The sequence below is a fragment of the Giraffa tippelskirchi genome, chromosome 12 (assembly GCF_054371585.1).
Source record: "Giraffa tippelskirchi isolate mGirTip1 chromosome 12, T2T-mGirTip1v1.2.pri, whole genome shotgun sequence".
In the NCBI taxonomy this organism is placed as follows: Eukaryota; Metazoa; Chordata; class Mammalia; order Artiodactyla; family Giraffidae; genus Giraffa; species Giraffa tippelskirchi.
In genome coordinates this window covers 89,285,384-89,307,496 of record NC_137286.1, presented here as the reverse complement: position 1 = coordinate 89,307,496, position 22,113 = coordinate 89,285,384, and the positions used below count along the sequence as shown (strand labels likewise).

The 22,113-nt window shown below is 37.2% G+C and overlaps 1 protein-coding gene and 1 long non-coding RNA gene across 3 annotated transcripts in view; both read left to right on the top strand.

The window, feature by feature from the left end:
* The first annotated feature begins 205 nt into the window (after window positions 1-205).
* SUCLA2 (succinate-CoA ligase ADP-forming subunit beta) overlaps window positions 206-22,113 on the top strand; it is a 39,626-nt gene continuing 17,718 nt past the window's right edge. Inside the window, exons 1-5 of one of the 2 annotated variants that reach the window (XM_081547442.1) lie at window positions 206-316; window positions 8,245-8,377; window positions 15,155-15,254; window positions 15,437-15,599; window positions 21,641-21,769. In XM_081547442.1, coding sequence (XP_081403568.1) covers window positions 227-316; window positions 8,245-8,377; window positions 15,155-15,254; window positions 15,437-15,599; window positions 21,641-21,769 — 615 coding nt within the window. In that variant the 5' untranslated portion in view covers window positions 206-226. Of the gene's footprint in view, window positions 317-8,196; window positions 8,378-15,154; window positions 15,255-15,436; window positions 15,600-21,640; window positions 21,770-22,113 lie in introns of both variants that reach the window. The other variant, XM_081547441.1, reaches the window with a different exon arrangement.
* On the top strand, window positions 11,068-14,513 carry LOC145528708 (uncharacterized). The gene is made up of 2 exons (XR_014070573.1): window positions 11,068-11,485; window positions 13,649-14,513. It is a non-coding gene; the product is annotated as an uncharacterized LOC145528708 (long non-coding RNA).

Below are 22,113 nucleotides of genomic sequence, written 5' to 3'. Positions count from 1 at the left end.
GGTGTCCAGTTACAAAGGTTAAAGTTTGCTCTCCGTCCGCCTACTCGAGCTTGTCAGCAGCAACGCCTGCTGCACTCGCCCAGGGCCACCGCCGCAGAGTTAATCCGAGCCTCCGCCCCATGGGCGGGGCTAGGGGCGGTGCGCGCGTAGGGAGCCGCCGCGTCTCCGGCCGTCTCGAGGTTCTGCGCCTGCGCGCGGCGCTCAGGGCACTTGGTCGGACTGAGAAATGGCGGCCTCCGCGTTCTACAGCCGGCTCTTGGCTGCCGCCACCCTGAGGAGCCACCGACCCCGGACGGCGCTGCCGGCCGCCGCCCAGGTATTGAGGCCCTGCCCGCTCTCGCTTTGAGGGTTGGCAGGAGAAAGGGCGAGGTGGAGGGCTGGCTCCTGTGGGCGAGGTGCGAGGGGGCCCGGGGCCCGGCTCCGGGTCACTCCGCAGTCGGTGACATTGGGTGACGGGGCGGGGGGTGCCCCGCCGGAGTGGCGGGCGGCTTGCCCGGGAGTGCTGCCCGCCAGGCCTGCGAACGGGCTCATGTTTGCGCCTTTTTGCTCCAGCCTGGAATCTGCGAGGAGCTCCGGCCATCTGGCCAGGGCTGCTCACCCAGTTTCTGAGGCGATCTGGCCAGGGCTGCTCACCCAGTTACTGAGGCGATCTGGCCAGGGCTGCTCACCTTGTTACTGAGAGGGCGGCGGCTGCGGCGGCGGGGAGCCAGGGTGGGCTCCGAAAGGAGAGGCGGGGGCTGGACACTTTCTCGTGCTTGCTCCTGCCTCCGGCTCGGTGGGCCGAAGCTTCCGCGGCTCTTTGAGGAGGAGGGCATGCCCTTCAGATGTATTTTTATGTCTCTTGGATGCTTCGCAGAACCAGCACTGCTTGCTGACTGGCCTTTCCTGAGACGAGGCCGGGAAGCTTCCCGTTTCCCCCAGGAAGTTGTTTAATAGTGAGAATGAGATGATGTTCACCAGCGCATCAATTGGGGAAATGAAATAATCTTTTGGATCACTTTTTTCCCCCTGCATACACCATAGCATCATAGCCTCAGAGAGAGAGTGTGTGTGTAAGTAAAAGTAACGGAGCAAGGGCTTGTGTGTCCATGGCATAGAAAGCCAAATTCTGACGGGTTGTTTGCAGCAAAATAAGGGTTTATTTGCAGGGCGCCAGGCAAGAGAGTGGGAGACAAGTCACAGATGCATTGCAACTTGATCTTTCAGTTAGGAATTCGTTTTTTTTCTTAAGGAGTTGTTTTTAAAGGAGGAGAACAAAGAAGCTGGGATTAATCATTGGTTTGTGTAATTTGTGTGACATTTCTGATTCTAGTGTCAGGGAGTTGAGTTGTCTATTATTTACGATTCTCTGATCGAATGGTCCAAGGCTTGGGGCCTATTAGCTCATCTTGCCGTGGAGAAGCAACCTGAGTTTGTTCTTAATGATGGTATCTGCAGTAGCAGTTGTAGGACATTAATGATGCTATCAACACAGCAGTTTTACTCATCAGACTCTGGTTGATTAATGTTCAGGTAGCACAGGATTGAGGTAGGAGGGGACAAGAAAGGGAATAAAGTTTTGGGTAAAGAGATTAATCATAAATTCAGTAAGGGAATTTGGTGGTAGGAGTCCTTGGTTTCATGTGTGTTGGAGCATTTGCTGTATGCTAGGAACTGTGCCAAGCATTTTACATGTAGTCTTTCATTAGGCTTTTGAGCAACACTGTAAGGAAGTCATTAATCTCCACATCACTGATGGAGAAACTCTGGCTAAGAGGACGAGTAATTTGGTCTAGATCACCAAGCAGGTGAGATCAGAACTGAGCCTTCATTCCGGAAGTGTGTAGCTCCAAAGTCTGTGTTTGAATCTGCTCTACAGTTTTTTCTAGAGCATAAGAATTAGGCAATTCTTCCCAATATATGTTGACACTAATAAACTTGTGGAAGGGTATGATTGGCTTCATAAGTCATTTCTAGAGCTTTTGGTTGTGTTCTGAAGTAACCTCAGACATGCTGTAAATGAATTTAGACTTTTTTTTTCTTTTTAAAGCTATTCATTCCTTCAATCTAGTGAATTCTGTGAGTTTGCTTCCTAATAGGAGAAGTGATTTTTTTTTTTTTTTTTTGTAGCCTTGAACGTCCTTCTTTTGGGTCTTAAAGGGTGCTGTCTGGTTTTTAGAAAATGAGACTGGTGAACAAATCTGTTTTCCCTTCTAATCATCATCTTTATACTTTTGGAAATTTCTTTAAAAGTCTTTATTTCTCCTTATAGAGATGCCTAATATATTGTCTTAAACATCCCTTCCACCCTCACATTAAGAAATACAGCTTTGGAGTTTGAAATCACCTTAGTCTAACCCCTTGCTTTTATTTTTAATTTAATCTTTAATTTGTATTGGAGTACAGCTGATCTATAATGTTGTGTTTCAGGTACAGCTTAGTGATTCAATTATATGTATATATTATACTCAATTATATTTATATATATCAATTATATACACATATATATATGTGTCTGTGATATACATATATATATATATATTCATCTTTTTCAGATTCTTTTACCATCTAGATTATTACAGAATATTGAGTAGAGTTTCTTATGCTATAGAGTGGGTCCATATTGATTATCTATTTTATATATAGTAATGTGTATATGTTAATCCCAAACTCCTAATTAAGTGTTCCTCAACCTTTCTGGCACCAAGGACCAGTTTTGTGGAAGACAGTTTTTCCACGGGCTGGGGGGTGGGAATGGTTTTGGGATTATTCAACTGTATTATATTTATTGTATACTTTATTTCTATTATTATTACATCAGCTCCACCTCAGATCATCAGGCATTAGATACTGGAGGTTGGGGACCCTTGTCCTAATTTATCCTTCCTCCCCAAGTTTCCCCTTTGATAACACTGTTTTTGAAGTCTGTGAGTCTTTTTCTGTTTTGTAAATAAGTTCGTTTATATCTTTTTTTTTTTATTCCGCATGTAAGTGATATCATATATTTATCTTTCTCTGACTTAGTGTAATAATCTTGAGATCCATCCATGTTCATGCAAATGGCATTATCTCATTCTTTTTATGACTGAGTGGTATTCTATTGGGAGAAGGCAAATGGCACCCCACTCCAGTACTCTTGCCTGGAAAATTCCATGGATGGAGGAGCCTGGTAGGCTATAGTCCATGGGGTCGCTAAGAGTCGGACACGACAGAGTGACTTCACTTTCACTTTTCCCTTTCATGCACTGGAGAAGGGAATGGCAACCCACTCCAGTATTCTTGCCTGGAGAATCCCAGGGACAGCAGAGCCTGGTGGGCTGCTGTCTTTGGGGTCGCACAGAGTTGGACACAACTGAAGCAACTTAGCAGCAGCAGCAGTATTCTATTGTATAAATGTACCACATCTTCTTTATCCAGTCCTCCTGACAGTGGACATTTAGGTTGCTTCCATTATCTTGGCTATTGTAAATAATACTATCAAGAACATTGGGTCTAACCCTTTGCTTTTGTAGATGGGGACATAGAAGTGCAGAGCTTAAGAAATCTTGTTCAAGGTCACCCATTGAGTTTAGCAAATTCTCTTAAACATTTTGTTTAGTGCTCTGACCCTCTTCTTGTTTTTCTGTATCTTTTGTCCAGTGTATATTTGATAAAAATAGTTCAAGTTATGAGCATATTAAATAATTTTAGATATCTTCTTGTTCGTTGTGAATCATACTCCCTAGTAACTACATTTCCCCACTTTTGAATATGTATTACTTAAACTCAGTATGGATTGAAGAGGTGGTGGTATAGGAGTTTGGCCAGGAGTTGGTGGCCTTTTGGCAGTAGGAATCTTCTAAGTGATGATACATCAGGAAAGAAAAATGTATCAATGTGGGGAATCTTTGTGATTATGCAGGGATTTGTATTACCATCATGATTCCCAGCTGATGATATTTCAAGTTGTAGCTTCTAGTGGCACAAGGAAAGGATTATCAAAATATTTCTGATATTTTAAATAAACCTTAATGTGGTCTGAAAAGCTATCAGCAACACCTTATGAGTACTACTAATTCTTTTAGACATTTGAAAGAAACTATAAAAATACAGTTTTGTGTCATGGATTTATCATCAAGCTTTTTTGGAAAAATTTCAAACTGATAGGTATGTTTCATCTATATGTGAACACCCCTATTACCCTCACCTTTATTTAACATTCTGCCACATTTTCTTTGTTTTTAAAAATTTATATCTTATGCGATTTATGTAATATAATTTATAATTTATATAAATTATATAATTTAAAATATATAAATTAAAAATATTACATATAATGTATATAATTTATGTACATATGCATGTATGTATAAATTACATTCATGTATTTTTGTTGAAATATTTGAGAATAAGTTGCAGCTATCATGGCACTTCATTCTTAGATATTGCAACGTATGTCTCTTAAGAATGAGAGACACAAATAACCACAATATAGTTATCATACTTTAGAAATATAAAATTGCCGTAATACTAATATCTAATGTATAGGGCAGATTCGTATTTCCCCAGTTGTCCCCGAAATGTCCTTTTTAGCTGTTAGATTTTTTTTTTTTTAACTGGGATCAAGCTTCTTAGTATTTTTTTCTAGTCTGTCTAGATAATTACGTGATTATCTAGATTATGGTGATTATGCTCGCCCTTACACTTGTTGCAGCTGTTTATTTACACATCTGTGAACTCTGTGGTTGGGACCAAGTTGATCTCATTCTTTTAGTGTTCCTAGTACAGTGTCTGGTATATAGGCATTCAAAAAGTGTTTCAGTGTATGACTGTTTTTACCAAGCTTATGCTCCCCCTTGGCCCTCATATTTTTATTATTTTGAGGTATAATTTCTTTACAGCAAAGTACATAATTTATGTACAACTTCAGTTTTTGCTGTTCAGTTGCTAAGTTGTATCCAACTCTTTGCGGTCCCATTTGGGTAGCTAGATTAATTTGTACATATGGATCCATCTGTGTAGCTGCCGTTCAAATCGTGGTATATATATATAGTGTTTTTAGCCTTCAGATGGAACTCTCTTTATCAGTACTCACCAACAGAAGGTAACCAACCACTTACTCTGATTTCCATCACTGTATGTTAATTCTGAGTTTGAACTATATTAAAAAAAAATAGTCTAAGTATGTATTCTTGTGTCTGGCTTCTTTCCCTTAAAATTGTACTTGTGAGATGAATCCATCGTTGTGTGAGCAATATGTTTTTCCTTTTTTGCTCTGTACCCTTCTATTGATACAGTACTTTTTACCCATTCTTCTATTTTTAAAACAATTTAAATTACTTGTTTTTCTTTTTTGGCTGTGCTGGGTCTTCATTGTGGTGCTTAGCTGCCCCGAGGCATGTAGGATCGTGTTTCTCCTACCAGAGATTAAACCCATATCCCTTGCATTGAAGGGTGGATTCTTAACCACTGGACCACCGAGGAAGTTTCTACCCATTCTTCTCTTGATGAGCAGTTGAGTCGTTTCCATTTTTTTGTCTATTATGAATAAGCCTTGCTATATCTGCCTTTTGATAGATTAAGCACTCATTTCTCTTGAGGCTTTACCCAAGAGTGGGATTTCACAAGGTAGATGTACACTGAAGTTTTAGGAGGTTGTTAGTTTTTAACACAGAGGTGAAACTAAATCAGGAAATTGAGCTACCAAGAGAAATTTTATCCAGGATTTTAGCTTACCAAATGAATCAGAAATAGCTTGCTATTCAGAAATAGCTTGTTTCTGTTTCCTACTTATTTCTTTTTGAAAAAATAATTCTTAACTCAGCCCCCCTGAGGGATATTTTAGTGGAGAAAACTCCTGCAACTGTATGTGATTGATTTGTTAGACTATTCGTTCTCAAACTGTAGAGTGCTTAAGAATCAACTGAATAACTTTATAAATGCGGAATTTTTGTGGCACAGTCCAGAGATTCTGCTTTTATAAATGAGAGAAGGCCTTGGAATCTGCATTTTGGAGGCATTCCTAGGGAATCTTGATGCAGATGGTTCATGAACCCTCTTTAAGAAGCATATGAGATTCCTTTAAATTCATTTCTTATGATACTCTGTGTTTCATATGAACAATGTTTCAGCATTCTGTGTGGAGATAATGGAAATGTATGGATGGATAACATTTAAATGTGTGATTCCAGTAGCACTTAATTTGTTCTGCATATTGCCATATAAAGTTGATAGAACTGAGGAGTCTGGAAAAAGGTTGGGAGGTGTTTCTGTGTGGTGTTAATGATGGTTTAAGACTAGGCAAATTACAATACTCTAACTTAGGCTTAATACAATAAGTAGTATTGTACTTAATACAATACTAACTTAGGCTCCAGCTTTGGGACCCATAGATGCTTGAGATTTTCTGATTGCATCCTTTTTTCAGTACTTCTCGTTGTTGTGGCCCTGCAACCAGACGCTGACAACTCTCATACTCCTTTGTCTTTCAGCAGTGACTTATTCAGCTTGTAGAGGGATATTTTATTTCTATTTCCTACTTATTTCTTTTTGAAAAAATAATTCTTAACTCAGCCCCCCTGAGGGATATTTTAGTGGAGAAAACTACTGCATCTGTATAAAATAGCACTTCTTATTTTTTAATTTTCTATCTTTTTTACTCTTATTGCTGTTTGGCGTATTTTCTTTCTTTATTGTTTGTGCCTCCCCCAACCCCCAACATACAAATACATACTAGACTGCAAGCTTTAGGTGCGAGGGTTTTGTTGGGTTGACCTCTCTATTTCCAGTGTCTAGGTGCTCAGTGAGTTTTTGAGTGAATGAATGTTTTACATAGATTGAAAAAGGGAGATTGGTGGGCATTTCTTTCTTAGAAGCTTTCACTGTTTGTGAAGCATGTACACCTAAAGGGGTTGGTTTATAAAGGGAGTAGTTTAGAAGGAACGCATTAAAGATGATATTGCAGATTGTAATTTGCCGAGTATTCGATGGAGAGTTTCATGGAGGAAGTTTATTGAAAAGTGATCTCAGGATCAACACCTGTGGGAGAGTGAAGGAAGGAGGATTGACTACAACTCTAGTGCAGTGCAGTGGGACCTCTGCTCTTCCTATGGGAGGTCTGCAACTAGGATGATCCTGGATTGTCCCAAATTGGGGTGAGGTGCCAGGGACGGCGGAGCCTTGTGGGCTGCCGTCTATGGGGTTGCACAGAGTCGGACACGACTGAAGCGACTTAGCAGCAGCCAGGTATTTGGGCTTCCCGGGTGCCTTAGCAGTAAAGAACCCACCTGCTAATGCAGGAGACATAAGAGACGTGGATTCGGTCCCTAGGTCGGGAAGATCCCCTGGAGAGGGCATGGCAACCCAATTTTTCCAGTGTTCTTGCCTGTAGAATCCCATGGACAGAGGAGCCTGGTGGCCTCAGTTCATAGGGTCACAAAGAGTCGGACACGACTGACTGAGCGGCTGAGCATGCAGACGCACACCAGGTTTTTACGTCCCCACCTCAGCTCTCATTGGCCAGTCGTTGGCCACAGGCTGACAGTGGGAAAGGAGTATGACTTTGGGCAGAAAGACTCCGATGAGGGGACCCAGTGGAGGCCTGTCACTGCCAGCCCTCCCAGCAGCTGGGGCTGTGAACGCCTTGGTCCTGAGGGAGGATCTGGGCGGCACACAATGATGTGCAGTGCTGATAAAGTCGGGGTTTGAATTTTGAATGTATGAAAGATTGATGGTACCACATCATACAGGTACCTCATATCTCATGTCAGGCAATTTGTTAGGTGCTGGAGGAATGATGGAGAGAAGAAAGATGGGAAGGATTTTTGATTTGCGTCAGGCAATTTGTTAGGTGCTGGAGGAATGATGGAGAGAAGAAAGATGGGAAGGATTTTTGATTTGGTGGAAATAGGAGATTGGTTTTAGATCTGCAGAATTTGGCTTTGAGGTAGAAATGCTCTGTAGATCATTAGGGATATGGTAGTAAAGCTCAAATGAAAGTTAAAGACTAGAGATAATGAGGAAAAAGTTAAAACTGTAAGGATCACTTTTGATGTTTAGCTAGTAGATTAGCTGTTAGTTTTGTGCTGTAATTTATTCTGAATATGATATTTTGATGTTTTACTATGACAATTTTGTTATAGTTTTGAAGAATCAAGTACTCTAAAGTATTTTGAGGTGTTTTTAACAAGAGTTCCTGCTAAATCACTCTTTATGTAAATATGTCCCCAATTTTTCTAGGTCCTGGGAAGTTCTGGATTGTTTAACAATCATGGAGTCCAAATACAGCATCAACAGCAAAGGAATCTCTCACTGCATGAATACCTGAGTATGGAATTGTTGCAGGAAGCTGGCGTCTCCATTCCCAAAGGACACGTGGCTAAGTCACCAGATGAAGCTTATGCAATTGCCAAAAAATTAGGTACTAAATTAAGAAATAGGTTCTCAGATAAGATATGAACTTTACTTCTGGCTTAATAACAACTTTTGGCTTTTTTTTAATATTTTTAAAAATAAGTTTTATTAATGGAAAAGAGAAGGTGGAACTTAACGATTGTTGACATGCTAAAATTATTATGAGATTTTCTGAGCTCCCGTAGTGTCCGTAACTTAAGAATCAAAGCTTCAGGAAGCTGAAGTCCGGTTTTTAGTGTTTAGTTTTTTGAGCTGAAGTCCTGTAGGGAAGGAAATTCTGGCTCTGTTGATTCTTCAGGGAATGGTGAAAGATCTTAGCTGTTTATGTATCTGTAAAGAGAAGTCTGGGGCTTTCCAGGTGGCACAGTGGTAAAGAATCTGCCTGCCAGTGCAGGAGACCCAAGAGACTCTGGGTCAAGAAGATCCCCTGGAGTAGGAAATGGCAACCGGCTCCAATATTCTTGCTTGGAAAATTCCCCAGACAGAGGAGCCTGGCGGGCTGCAGTCCATGTGGTCACAAAGAGTCAGATATGACTGAGTGACTGAGAACACAAAGAGCAGTACAGTGTTTCCCCATCTTGTTTTTGGACATGAAAAATAGAGAATCAGAAGGAGAAAAAAAGAAGTTTAGCATTAGAATGTAAGCTCTATGAGACCAGGGTTTCTTTGTCTTTTATTCACTGATAGACCCCAATCTCTTAGAAGAGGGCCTGACACTTAGGTAATCAATATTAATACAAATGTTAATATTTTTAAGTGAATGAAATAGTTGCCCATGTTTGTTAGATTATTTTATTGATAATAGAAATCTTAATAACTTTGATTTGGATTTATGTTAATATCAATTAAATAAATTTGGAGTTTGGAAAGTATGCTTCACTTTATATTTTTAAGGCTCTAATAAGAGAACATGTTAATGAGTAATGTACTAGCTATACACTGCATTTTCTTTTTAGTAGTATTTAAAATCACACCAATTTTATGTATTAATAATTATCATAATCTTCTTGTATGTACATTTGATTAATATGCCTTTAAATGTGCTTTGGTGAAGACTTTACTTTTACTATTTTTTTAGGAAAGATGTGGAACATTTTAAACTGTTGAAAATTGTAAAAGTTTTCATCTCTATTTGTACTTACTTGTTTCTAGGAAGGGTTTTTGTTTCAAAAGTGAAAGCATGTAGAAGATCTGAAGGCTGTCATATATCATATGATATGTTTTTGAATGGGGCACTCTTGATTTCCTTGTCTTAGAAGTATGATTTTTAATTTACAGTTTTGTTTATTCTTAATCAGAAAAACAATTCTTTTTATTCAGATTACAAGCAAACTTCTTTTTATTCAGTAAAAGCCTTATGTAAATTCATACTAATTTTGGTGAAATTTTTGTTAATTAATGGTAACCTGCAGTTTGAACTTGTCCATGGTAAAAGATGTACCTCATTTTAACCTTTAAAACATCGTGTATATTAGGGGCTTTTAAGGGTCACAGCTTAAAGAAAACTCATGATTATATTTCTGTAGTATTTCTTGCAAAGGCACTTTGTAATAACTACCTTCTTGAGATTCAGTCTTAGATATATAACCTAAATGTTAATTTCTAAAGAAGACCCAGATAACTAGAAAGCAAAAGGTTTTCTTTTTCTACCCTTCTGTACTCAAGGATGAATTTCAGACATTTGACTTTCTTCTTTTAATTTTGTTAGTTTAATTTTTTGAGTGATTCATTTTTTGTTTACTAGTTCTTCTTCATAAAGCTGAAGGCATAAAGTGTTCTCCATACCAGTGATAAAAGGGCCAGATTTAATGAAGTCAGTTAAAGCTAGTGTTTCTTTTTCTGCTTCCAAATTATTGTAATTAGTTTTCTTAGTTTTCCATATATTTTCTCATTTAGTCAAATTTCACTGTGTTGTCAAAAAAAATAATTTGTGTACAGACTTTTTCATAAAACAAGCAGGATTTATTCAGATGCCAGTCTCTTGATTTATTTACTCACTGTAAAAATCTTTAATGATTTCTAGCTGTGAAGAAGGAATAGTTAATATGTAGGATATATTGTAGCTATGAAATTTCTGGCAAGTTCTCTGGATCCAGGACTTAAAAGTAGTAAGGAGTAGATAAGCAGCTCTGATTTTGAGGCCCGTGGGACAGAAGGCATCATGTTTATCTAGAAAGTGTGCTTTTGTCAAAGAAGGCTGCAAATGATTTGTCGAATGGAGTGGGATTAGTGACAAATAGGACCTTTAAATCTAAAGGATCAGAAACACTACATTTTAAAAGATGCATTTCATAACTACTTTGAGAATGTTGAAACAATTTTGTTTTCTGTGGTGAGTCATTAATATCAGAAGATACCGATTATGGAATATAATTGTCCAAGTTGTATTATGAGGAGCCCTAGAAATATACCTGATTCTTTCCATCTAGCTAGCAATTTTCAGTGCTGATTTTGGCTAATTTTTGCTTCTCAGTTACTCCAAAATTCATAAAATGTTAATTCCCATTTTTTAAAAAAAGTCTGACCTCACCAACTGATAAACTAGGGCAAAAATGTGTTACAAATGTGACAGAGTATTGCTTCCCTTCAGTCCTGTGGGTGGCAAGAGAAGTTTAGTTAGCATGAGGCCTGGGGCCACTGAGCCCTGTAGCTGGTAACTCCTTCCAAAAGACCTCTGACCTCTTACCCGAGTATTCCCTACAAATTGTCATTTTCTGGCATGTGTCATGATATGATAAAAATTTGGAAACACTGTCCTAGGGGCAAGTTTTACCTATTGTGAATAATTGAAATTAGGGATAGAAGAATGGTTGGGAAGAAATCTAATTCCAGTATTTTAAGACTCATAGGAGTCCACACAATGAAGGGTGATGAGCTGGAAGATAATGAAGACATTTCTGGAATGGATTATCAAAGGGTTGTTAAGCACAGAGAAATGAAATAGTTATAATTTGGGGTCAGTTCTAAGAGCAGGTTCCCTTCTTACAATTACTACTTTAAGAAAACATGATTTCACTAAGGCATTTGGTAGAATTCTTATGATTCCACTGTTGATTGTAGCAATATAGTTTGGATTCTAGTATAGTTGAGATGATAGGCTACAGTCCATGGGGTCGTGAAGAGTCAGACACGACTGAGTGACTTCACTTTCACTTTTCACTTTCATGCATTGGAGAAGGAAATGGCAACCCACTCCAGTGTTCTTACCTGGAGAATCCTAGGGACGGGGGAGCCTGGTGGGCTGCCGTCTGTGGGGTTGCACAGAGTCAGACACGACTGCAGCGACTTAGGAGCAGCAGCAGCAGCATAGTTGAGATAGAATTTCTCTCTGGTTAAATAAACATGCAGAGGGTGCCGATTAGTGAATGTCAGCCTGGAGGCAGATTTCTTTTGGCATACAACAGGACTTTGCCTCCTTTTCCTTTTTCTGATGTCTTATTAGGTGACTGTGTATGAGGAGTGCTTAACAACATTTGTGAATGACTAAAGCTAGGAGGGATGGTGAATATACTTTAAAAATAATCTTGGGACCCACAAATTTTGCTCTTGTCTGACTAGAGAAAGGGCCAAATCCAGTAAGACTGAGCTCTCTGCTCATTGTTGTATCAAGAACTCTAGCACAGTATCTTGTATGTAGATGTAACTGTTGATTGAATTAATGGAATTGAATAAAATCTTCCTTTCAATCATTTGTCCTCAGATTTATCTTCTAATACTCCCTGTTTTGGTAGCTGATGAGATTGTATGTCATTACTTGTGTTTTCTTTTGCTCTTTTGTTGTGAAGGGCTTTTTTAGACGGAACTTTTGAGGAATCTTTTGTGCCCTTAAGGAGTTTATTTTCCTAAGAAAAAGAAAATTGACACTTTGGGGGAAGAGCTTTCTGTTTTGTAAAATGTTTTTGAAGAAATAGAACTTCATTACTCTTACTTAATAAATCAGTATGTTAAGTTCCCAGCTTGATGAATAGGAATGCTTGAATTTAGCCCAGCAAAGTACCAGTTTAACTGTTGCCTACTTTTATATTACATTTATACTGTTTGGATTACAGATATCCTCTTTGGATTTAAATAAATATTTAAGTACTGGAAAGCTGACTCGACAGGTAACCAGAAACAGGTAAAATGACTAGTGGCTGCTGCTTTTATCAATAATTTGGGCATGAACTCTAATTTTCCATAGTCCCTGAGGCTACCTGTTGTCCTCTCAATAAGGAAATTATTGTCAGTTTTAAGGAAATTTCTAAACTTTCTCTAATCTTTACCTAAAATTAGTTGTTACATTTGGGAATGGTGGGGACTGTGGCAAATTGAAATAATCTCTTGTGTAAACAAGACACTTTTAGTCATTTCTGGTTGTAGGGCCCAAGATTTCCAATTCAGATTTTTCAAGAGCAGTGGAAAATCTGGATTCATAAGAATTCTCTTGATTTGTAAATATTCTTTTGTTCATCATTCATAATATATTGTGTACTAGGAACTCTCCTAGGACCTTGTAAATATAACTGAACAAGATTCTGCCCTCCTGGAGTCTATATTCTAGTGGGGGAGCAAAACAAAAATGATAAACATGAGAAAATTATGTTTGAAGGTGATGACTTCTATTAAAAAAAAAGAGCAGGGTAAGGCGGATTGGTCACGGGTGGGCAGTCACAGTGTTAAGTAGAGTGATCAGGGTGAACCTCATGGACAATTTAGACTTAAAGAAAAACTGAAAAGGAATGGGTACCTTTCCTAAATGGATACCTGTATGCAGAGTATTCCAGGGAGAGAGGTTGCTGAGAGCCAGATCCTGAAGGAAGACAGGAACATGCCCAGGACCGGAGAGACTAAAGTAGCTGGTGTGTGAACAGTGAGGAGGATGTGATAGAAGGGACAAGGGTTCTGGGGGTTACATGGAGCCTTGAGGCCATTGTAGGGACTCTACCTGTAACTCCCGGGGAAGTGGGCATTCAGTGCAAGGTTTTATTTAGATAGAGGAGTTTCTTGCTCACTTTGGCTGCTGCCAAGAATATCCTCTTGGGGATGAGTGTAATCTAGGTGAGTGTAATCTAGTGTCATGGTGGCTGGGATCAGGGCTGAAACTGGAGTTGATGACAAGTTGTCAAGACTGGATATATTTTGAAGGTAGAACCAGTATGATTTCCTGACTGAATGGATGGTGGAGTGTGAGAAAGGACTTTTTTAAAAAACACTGCCTGGATTGACTCACAGGGTTGTCTTCTGACTTGTGTACATTTCCAGTGTGAACAGATTCATATCATTAGCGAAAGTCGCTCAGTCGTGTCTGACTGTTTGCGATCCCATGGACTATACAGTCCATGGAATTCTCCAGGCCAGAATACTGGAGTGGGTAGCCGTTCCCTTCTCCAGGGGATCTTCCCCACCCAAGGACTGAACCCAGGTCTCCTGCATTGCAGGCGGGTTCTTTACCAACTGAGCCACCAGGGAAGTCTAAACATTTTGTAGTAATTGTTCCAGTGTAAACTTTTGAGCATTTCTTATTTGATCACAAACTGTTTTTGTTACTTCCTTGATCAGGTGAGGGTACCCTCTCATCTGGCTTGGTATATGCATGTTAGAGACTGGCCTTTCCTGGTGGTAGAATTCTCATCTTTAGCCTATTCAGATACACATTTATGGAGTGGTCGTTATATCCCAGGGACCTCTTTGTGCTGGGGATACAACAAATAAGATGACAATGTCCTTAATCCTGACCTCAAAGTTTAATTGTTTTTCGTAAGGTCATAGTGGTGTTACACTGCTGTGCACGCATCTGTGCTCAGTCATGACTGACTTTGAGACCCTATGGACTGTAGTGCACTGGGTTCCTCTGCCCATGGATTTTTCCAGGCGAGAATACTGGAGTGGGTTGCTATTTCCTCCTCCAGGGGCTCTTCCCCACCCAGGGATCAAACCCTTGTCTTCTGCACTGGAAGGTGGATTCAGGCGGTAACATTGCACCACCTAGTATGGGCAAAATACTATGAGGGGCAAAATACTATGAGAAGCAAAATGAGGGGGCTCTGAAATTCTGCCTGTCTGAGGAGACAGAATGCTCCTCTAAGAAGTGTTGCTCTGGATCATGAAGAGTAGTACCTCAGCTAAACAGCTAGTTTGATAATTTTTTTCATCATGTTAGAAAAGGAAGGAAAAGAGAGAATCAATTTACCTGTTAAAGAAGAAAAATTCAGATTATTTCTTTAAAAAAATGTCTTAAAGACTTGAAAGCATAACATTCTGGAATCTTTGGATAAACATGCCTTAATTCCTATCATCCCCCTCACAACAGTACAGCTGGCGAGTGAGTGTAAGTGGGATGATGTAAACTGGTATTAGTAGTGGAACTTCCTCTGAAAGTCATTTCTACTCAAAGCAGCATTTATACCTCAAATTTTCATAGGATAGCAAGTTTACATATCAATAGGGAGGGAGGAGACTGTTAGGAAGGTATTTGGCTCTCAATTTTGTAAATTTAGTACCTTGCAGACTAATAAATATTTAAAGTACCAAATAAAGGTAAATTTATTTTCAGTATACTTAAGAAATGGTTTAATATGAGTGGCTAATTTTTTTAAGTTTGTGAATCTTTAGGTGGTGAATATTTTGGTGTCCTAATCTAGAAAATCTGTGTACATGGAGTGCTTTGTTTTTCAACATTGTGGGTAAATGAATCTTTAATTTATTACATTTTGTAAGATTGCTAAATATGTATGTTTAATAGCAAAGTATTGTGTGTTGTGTGCTGCTCCATGCTTCGTATCTAATAGAAGTGTTTTTCTTCTAGGTTCAAAAGATGTTGTGATAAAGGCGCAAGTTTTGGCTGGTGGCAGAGGAAAAGGAACATTTGAAAGTGGCCTCAAAGGAGGAGTGAAGATAGTTTTCTCGTAAGTTTTTTTTTTTTTAATCATCGCTATTAAAGAAATAAAGAATATTATAAAAGATGCCCTTTTGAATTGATAAAAATATTGAGGTATAAGTATTAGGTGAGATAAGGTTTTGGCTGTCATGTGCTTTTATTTATCTCACTTGGAGGAGAAAAGAGTTTGAATTCTTTTTCTTATTTTAGTCCAGAAGAAGCAAAAGCTGTTTCCTCACAAATGATTGGGAAAAAGTTGTTTACCAAGCAAACAGGAGAAAAGGGCAGAATATGCAATCAAGTATTGGTTTGTGAACGAAGATATCCCAGGAGAGAATACTACTTTGCAATCACAATGGAAAGATCATTTCAAGTGAGTAATTGTAGACATGATACATTTAGCATGATCTTACTACATTCAGTTTCAAAAGTTGATTATTATTTCTATTTGTATGGAAAAGATTAAAAAGGTATGGTCCATAATCCATTTGTATATGTCAGGAGAACAATGTTTTTCTGTCATTTTAAAAAAAACAACATGATTAATGCCGTAAAACTTAATAGAATCTTGTGTAATAAAAACTAGGTGAAACCATGCTGAAATAAAACCTACGGATTTTCTAAATTGTTAATTTGCTAACAGCAGCTTAAATCATCTCTGATTCACCTTTAGATTCCATAAACTGAGAAAATAATTTCTAGCACAATAGAATAGTCTAACCAAAGAGAAAGTCTCTGGATCTACTAAGAGAATCTGTATCCCTGGCTTCATCTTTGTCTTTTTCAACCTCTTGGTATTTTTATACTTTGAGGTTTGTTTCATGATGACTTACTACTGGGTAAGATCAAGGAAGACATTCAGTAGCAAACAATATGCTTCTACGAAACGTAACCTTATTCTTCCTTGCTTTCTTTATGGAACTTAGTATGCTAGCAATGAACTTAAGGCATCACAGGAAGAGAAATTTCTTTTGTAGACCTTGAGCTTGGAGAGGGTTTGACAGTCATTTTACAGTATAATTATCTGGCTTTTTGAGTGCATTGGTTAAGTTTTATGAGCTGAATCTATGTGCTTGCTAGCTTGTCTTTTGAAGCAGACTGGGTTCATATTTAGTAGCCCTGGTCAGGATTTGATGTAGAACATCACTAATTATATAATTAGTAATGTGACAGAAATTTTAAGAGTCATGAAACTCTTTTCTTATATAAAACATCTTTTAAAGAAATAGCTGTTTTCTATACTGTGGTGTTTTTTTTTTAACATTTAATTAAGTATTCTAATAATTTTTGAGTGATATTATAAAATGTCTTTTGTAACTTTTAATTTTTATAAGAAAGTATTTCTTAAGGTATAACACTAGATGGTAGTAAAAACCCACTCAGAATATAAGATAAAAAGCATTGTTTTGTTTGGAAGTGATGTCTTTACCTCTAGGTTTCTTCATGTGATAGAATTTACTTTTGTAAGTTGCTTTAGAAATCCCATGACAGTAATCTTGTATATTACAAACATTTATAAAAATTATGGTTTTACGAATTCATTTATGTTTTTCTATGTTTTCTTTTCAATGATGTTATATATCAGCATCTATCATTCTTTTAGTTATTATGTTTTTACTTTTTGTTATAGCCAGGAACAAGATACATGTACCTAAAGAGTTTGAGATAATGAGTCCTGTTATACTACACATTCAGAGTAGCTCATTTTGATGGGAATAAATGTAGCAAACTGAATATGTTTTAAAGATACAGCTGTAACACTGTGAATATGTTTTATTAAAGATATATTAAAGCAATAGAGAAAATGGTCAAATTTGAATTCATTTTAAGAACTTGAATTTTCAGAGAACTCAGAGTCTTATTAAGGAAAACTTTTTATTTCATTTGTACAAGTAACATATAGTTGTAGTAATTCATGCTGAAAATCCAGTAGTACTAATTGAACCATTCAGCCAAAGACATTATAATGTACTTTGATGCTATCATGTTAGACCAATGTGGAGTTGGTTGGTGTTACTTTGGGGGGTAAAATGAACTATTTTGGGAATCCCTGTGGATAGTTCCCTATTAAACAACAAAAAATAAGCCAGCCATTTAAATTAAAAAGAAAAGCACATTTTGATTGAATTAAAGTCATATGCTTCTGAGTTAATAGATCTTTAAAAATTGATTTGGTTGCTTATCTGTTTTCAGGAGATGAATCATAAGCTCTGCTGGTCTTCTTTAGTGTGTATCACATAAGGAGGCCTGAGCAGATATGTACCATAGGGTTGATGTGCCCCCAAAAATCAATTTTAAGTTCCTCTTCAGTATTTTGGCACTTAAAAAAAATCAAATTTCTTAACATTTACCTAGTGCCCATTGGGTACTTTTGGGTTGAGACAAATCTAATTTAACAAATCATATTTGTTACTTAATTTTTCTAGTAAAGCATTGGAGGCTGCTGTAAATGAATGATTTACATTCATTTGTTAATGACATTTGTAAATGACATTTAACTGTCAGGTTTTTTTTTTTTTTTTTTACTTTCTTGGATTAGATATAAAATGTGCTGCAAGAATTCCAAATTTTATTTTCCATACTTTTATTTCTTTAAAAAGAGATATGTAAAGTGGCTTCTTTGTCATATAATTTTAAATCAGTTCCATTTTAAGGCAAAACCTTTGGTAAGACCAACAAGAAAAGAGAAATTTAGGCTAAGAATGTGAAAATAGCATTATTAATTTATTTGAAATTACAATTCTTTGCCAGAACTCAACTGTTCTGAAAGTTTATCACTAAAATTTTAGTTAAAAAGCAGGTTATTTGAACTACCAGTTCATTCAGCAGACATGATGATATGCAAAACTACAGCCATTGTTTTAATAGATCTTGTTCTTATTTTTGTATGTAAGCTTTCTTCTGAACAGTTGGCTACAAATTTGAGGGTTTCTTTCTAATTAGTCAGGGAATTAGTACAAAGAGCAGTTCACTTTCTGTTATATATTTAATTTCATATGTATTTTTTTAGATTTTTCTCTGACTTACAGCCAACTCTTGGAGATCTAATCATTACTTTAGTGAGAATTTAATGTTAACTATTTCCCCCAGTATTGCTGCCTTTTATGAGGCTCTTCACTTCTCTTATTAGTAGATATGGGAAGAAAAGGATGGTAAAACTAAAATAAAATGTTCAAATAAACTCTAAAAGTTTATTCATTCTACCTCTTCTTTTGAATAAAATCATATTTGGGAGTTATCTGTAGATTAATTCATCTGTATTCAGTAGCATGACAGTAGTAGATAGACTCTTAAATCTGAATTTTTTCCTCTCTCTTTAGATCTCTGTAAAAGCTTATAATTATGAATTGCCTTTCTAGGGAGGAAATGAAGAATGCCTTTTCATTTGAAGTTTGTAGAGAAAGTAAAAATTATACTTTTAATTTCAAACATTTCCCTTTACTTGAGCTTGCTTCTGTTTTCTTCTTTAGTTTCAGAAAGGCACAGTGAATTCTTTTGTTAAATTGTGTGTGTGTATGTGTTGCAGTGAGTTCTGACACCAGGGTACCCAGAGTTGAGCCAGACTTCACAGGTTAAGGGCACATTCCTCTGCATGACTGCCCTCACTTCTGACTAACTGGCAACAAATTTAGGGATTCCTAGTATCCCTCAGGTTCATAATTTGCTAGAATGACTCACAGACCTTAGGAAAATACTGTATTTGTGATTACAGTTTTGTTATAGCCAAAGGATAAAAGCCAGAACCAGCCAAATGGGGATGCACAGGTCCTGGTCTGGGAGAGTCCCACACATAAAGTTTCTATTTGCTTCAGAGTTGTGTCACCTTCCTCACATACTGATATGTGACAACACGCAGAGTATTGTGCAACCTCAGAAGCTCACTGAGCTTGTGGCCTAGAGCTGTCATTATTTTAAGTTGTGGTCAGAAACACAGAATATGAAATTTACTGTCTTCAACTGCTTTTATGTGTATCGTAACTAAGATCATGGCATCTGGTCCCATCACTCCATGGCAAATAAATGGAAACAGTGACAGACTTTATTTTCTTGGGCTGCAAAACACTATGGATGGTGACTGCAGGCGTGAAATTAAGACTCTTGCTCCTTGGAAGAAAAGCAGTGACAAACCTAGACAGCGTATTAAAAAGCAGAGACATCACTTTTTGTACAAACGTCCATATCATCAAAGCTATGGTTTTTCCAGTATTCATGTATGGATGTGAGAGTTGGACTATAAACAAGGCTGAGCGCAGAAGAATTTGTGCTTTCAAATTGTGGTGTTGGAGAAGACTCTTGTGAGTCCCTTGCACAGAAAGGACATCAAACCAGTTAATCCTGAAGGAAATCAACCCTGGATATTCATTGGAAGGACTGATGCTGAAGCTGAAGCTCCAGTACTTTGGACACCTGATGCAAAGAACCGACTTATTGGAAAAGACCTTGATGCTGGAAAAGATGGAGAGCATGAGGAGAGGGGGACGACAAGGAATGAGATGGTTGGATGGCATCATTGACTCAGTAGACATGAGCTTGAGCCACCTCCTGGAGATAGTGAAAACAGGGAAGCCTGGCATGCTGCAGTCCATGGGGTCTCAAAGAGTCGGACACAACTTAGCCACTGAACAGTAACAACAATATTGAAATCTAGTCATGTAATATTACATTGAAAAGGTACAGAGATGTACAGGGAAGTATAAATCTTCCACCTACCCTTGTTCCTCTACCACACAGTTTTTTTTCCTTGAAGACTGATACTTTTTAAAAATCTTTTTTTGCCTAGGTATAACTCTCTTTAAAAAAAATAATAAATACTCCCAGCCACATCTCTTTGGCTATTGCTGTATTTTGAGGAGTTGAAACACTGTATTGTTCTCCAGACAGTAATGAATATTTTGGTTTGGCCAAGAGGTTCATTCAGTTTTTTCCATTAAGACAGCTGTAGTAGTGCTTAGTTGTTTTTAACTTCATTTGAAACACTTTTGTTAATTGTGTTGTGACAGCTGTCAGATCAGTGAGCTTTAAAAAAAAAACCACATCACAATTGGTGAATTTTTGTATAGCCAGTTCAATGTTGAAGATGGAAGAAAAAAGCAGTGTTTTTGGCATATCATGCTTTATTGTTTCAAGAAAGTAAAAACTCAACTGAAATACACAAAAAAGATTTGTGCAGTGTATGCATAAGGTGTTGTGACTGAGTGAATTTGTCAAAATTGGTTTGTGAAGTTTTGTGCTGGAGATTTTTCACTGGACAATGCTGCTTGGTCGAGTAGACCAGTTGAAGTTGATAGAGATCAAATGTGCCTTTTATTTTTACTTAAAGAACCAGATGAAGATTTTGACCAACCCAATAATATTATTTCTTTACCTTGTATCTTGAAATGAATTTGTTACTGAAACATTTAGATGCTGGAGTAGAAAAGTGAAATTAGTCTTTAGGTTTTTTTTTTTTCTTTCCTAAATGAAGAATCGTGTATTCACTGTAGAAATTTTCTTTTTTTAGAAAATGTTGTTCAGTCGCCAAATCGTGACACAAATAACAAAATAAAATAACAGAAGTTTTATTTGATGTTTTATTTCTTATCTTTTTGTGTGTCTGTGAATAGTGGGAGGGTGCATATTTAAACACACTTTATGTTAAAAAAAAATTGAGTATAGAATCTAGGGTTTTGTACCTTTTTCTCCCCCCAGATTATACTGCTGAATCATTTTCCTTTCCAGAAGCATTAAATAATCTTCAGTAAAATGTTTTTACCATTTCCTATTTTTGCATGTTAAGATTATTTCCAGTTTTGTGCATAGATTGGCAAATCTATTAGATAATTCTGCTTCAAAGTTTTTTCCTTAACTGATCTTAGGAGACTTAAAAGTTAACTTAATTGCTTAGTATTTATGTCTTACCTTATTATATTCTTCATGATAATAGCCAGAGCTCTTTGAAGATAGATAGCTTTCTTTTTCACGACCTCCAGTAGCCTAGAGATTATAAATCGGAATGTTTGTTCGTTAAACTTTCCCTTTTAAGTATCAGTAAACTGTTCCTATTATTTTTTTAAATGTTCTGTAAACAGTGCTTTAATGTCCCTTCAGTTCTTGTGAGAAATGTATAGGTTATATTTCACATATATGTGTATGTTTATATTGTTTGGTATACATTTTGTGTATATTTTTAATCTTTTTCCCCTCACAGCTAAGACAGTGTCTTCCTCCTCCTTTTCATTTCTTTTCCATTATTTCAGTTGAACGTTTAGAAGAGAACACTGTATAGGAGATGCAAGGATAAATTTTCAAGGGAGTTTAAAAATAGTGGGGAGTGACAGATGTGTAAGTTCGATAGTATGCATAAATAGATTTTAAGATTTTATTGAAGGGTCCAAAATAAAATCTAGATGTTTTTTCTGTTTCCCTTCCTGCTAGGGTCCTGTATTAATAGGAAGTTCTCACGGTGGTGTCAACATTGAAGATGTTGCTGCTGAGACTCCTGAGGCCATAGTTAAAGAGCCTATTGATATCGTAGAAGGCATCAAAAAGGAACAAGCTGTCCGGGTATGTTGTGTTTTGAAACATTTCTAGCTTTTAATTGGATAATTGCAACACTTACAGAGAATTAACTTTATGTAAGTGAAGTGCTTGATAAAACTTCTGAAAACATTTTTTTTGAGTGTCAAGATATGTTAAATCTTGTTTGAAATGGAAACTTTTTAGAAGTCTCTATAGCATTTTACTTCATATACTCTATAAATATTTTAATATGTATTTTTAAAAGATAAGGGTTCTTTTAAAAGAGCCACTATACGTACTATAGCTATACCTAGTAAAATCAGTATCTTCACTTATCCAGTCATTCCAGTTCCCTAGTTGTCTCATGGTTTTTTTTTTTTTTTGCTTTT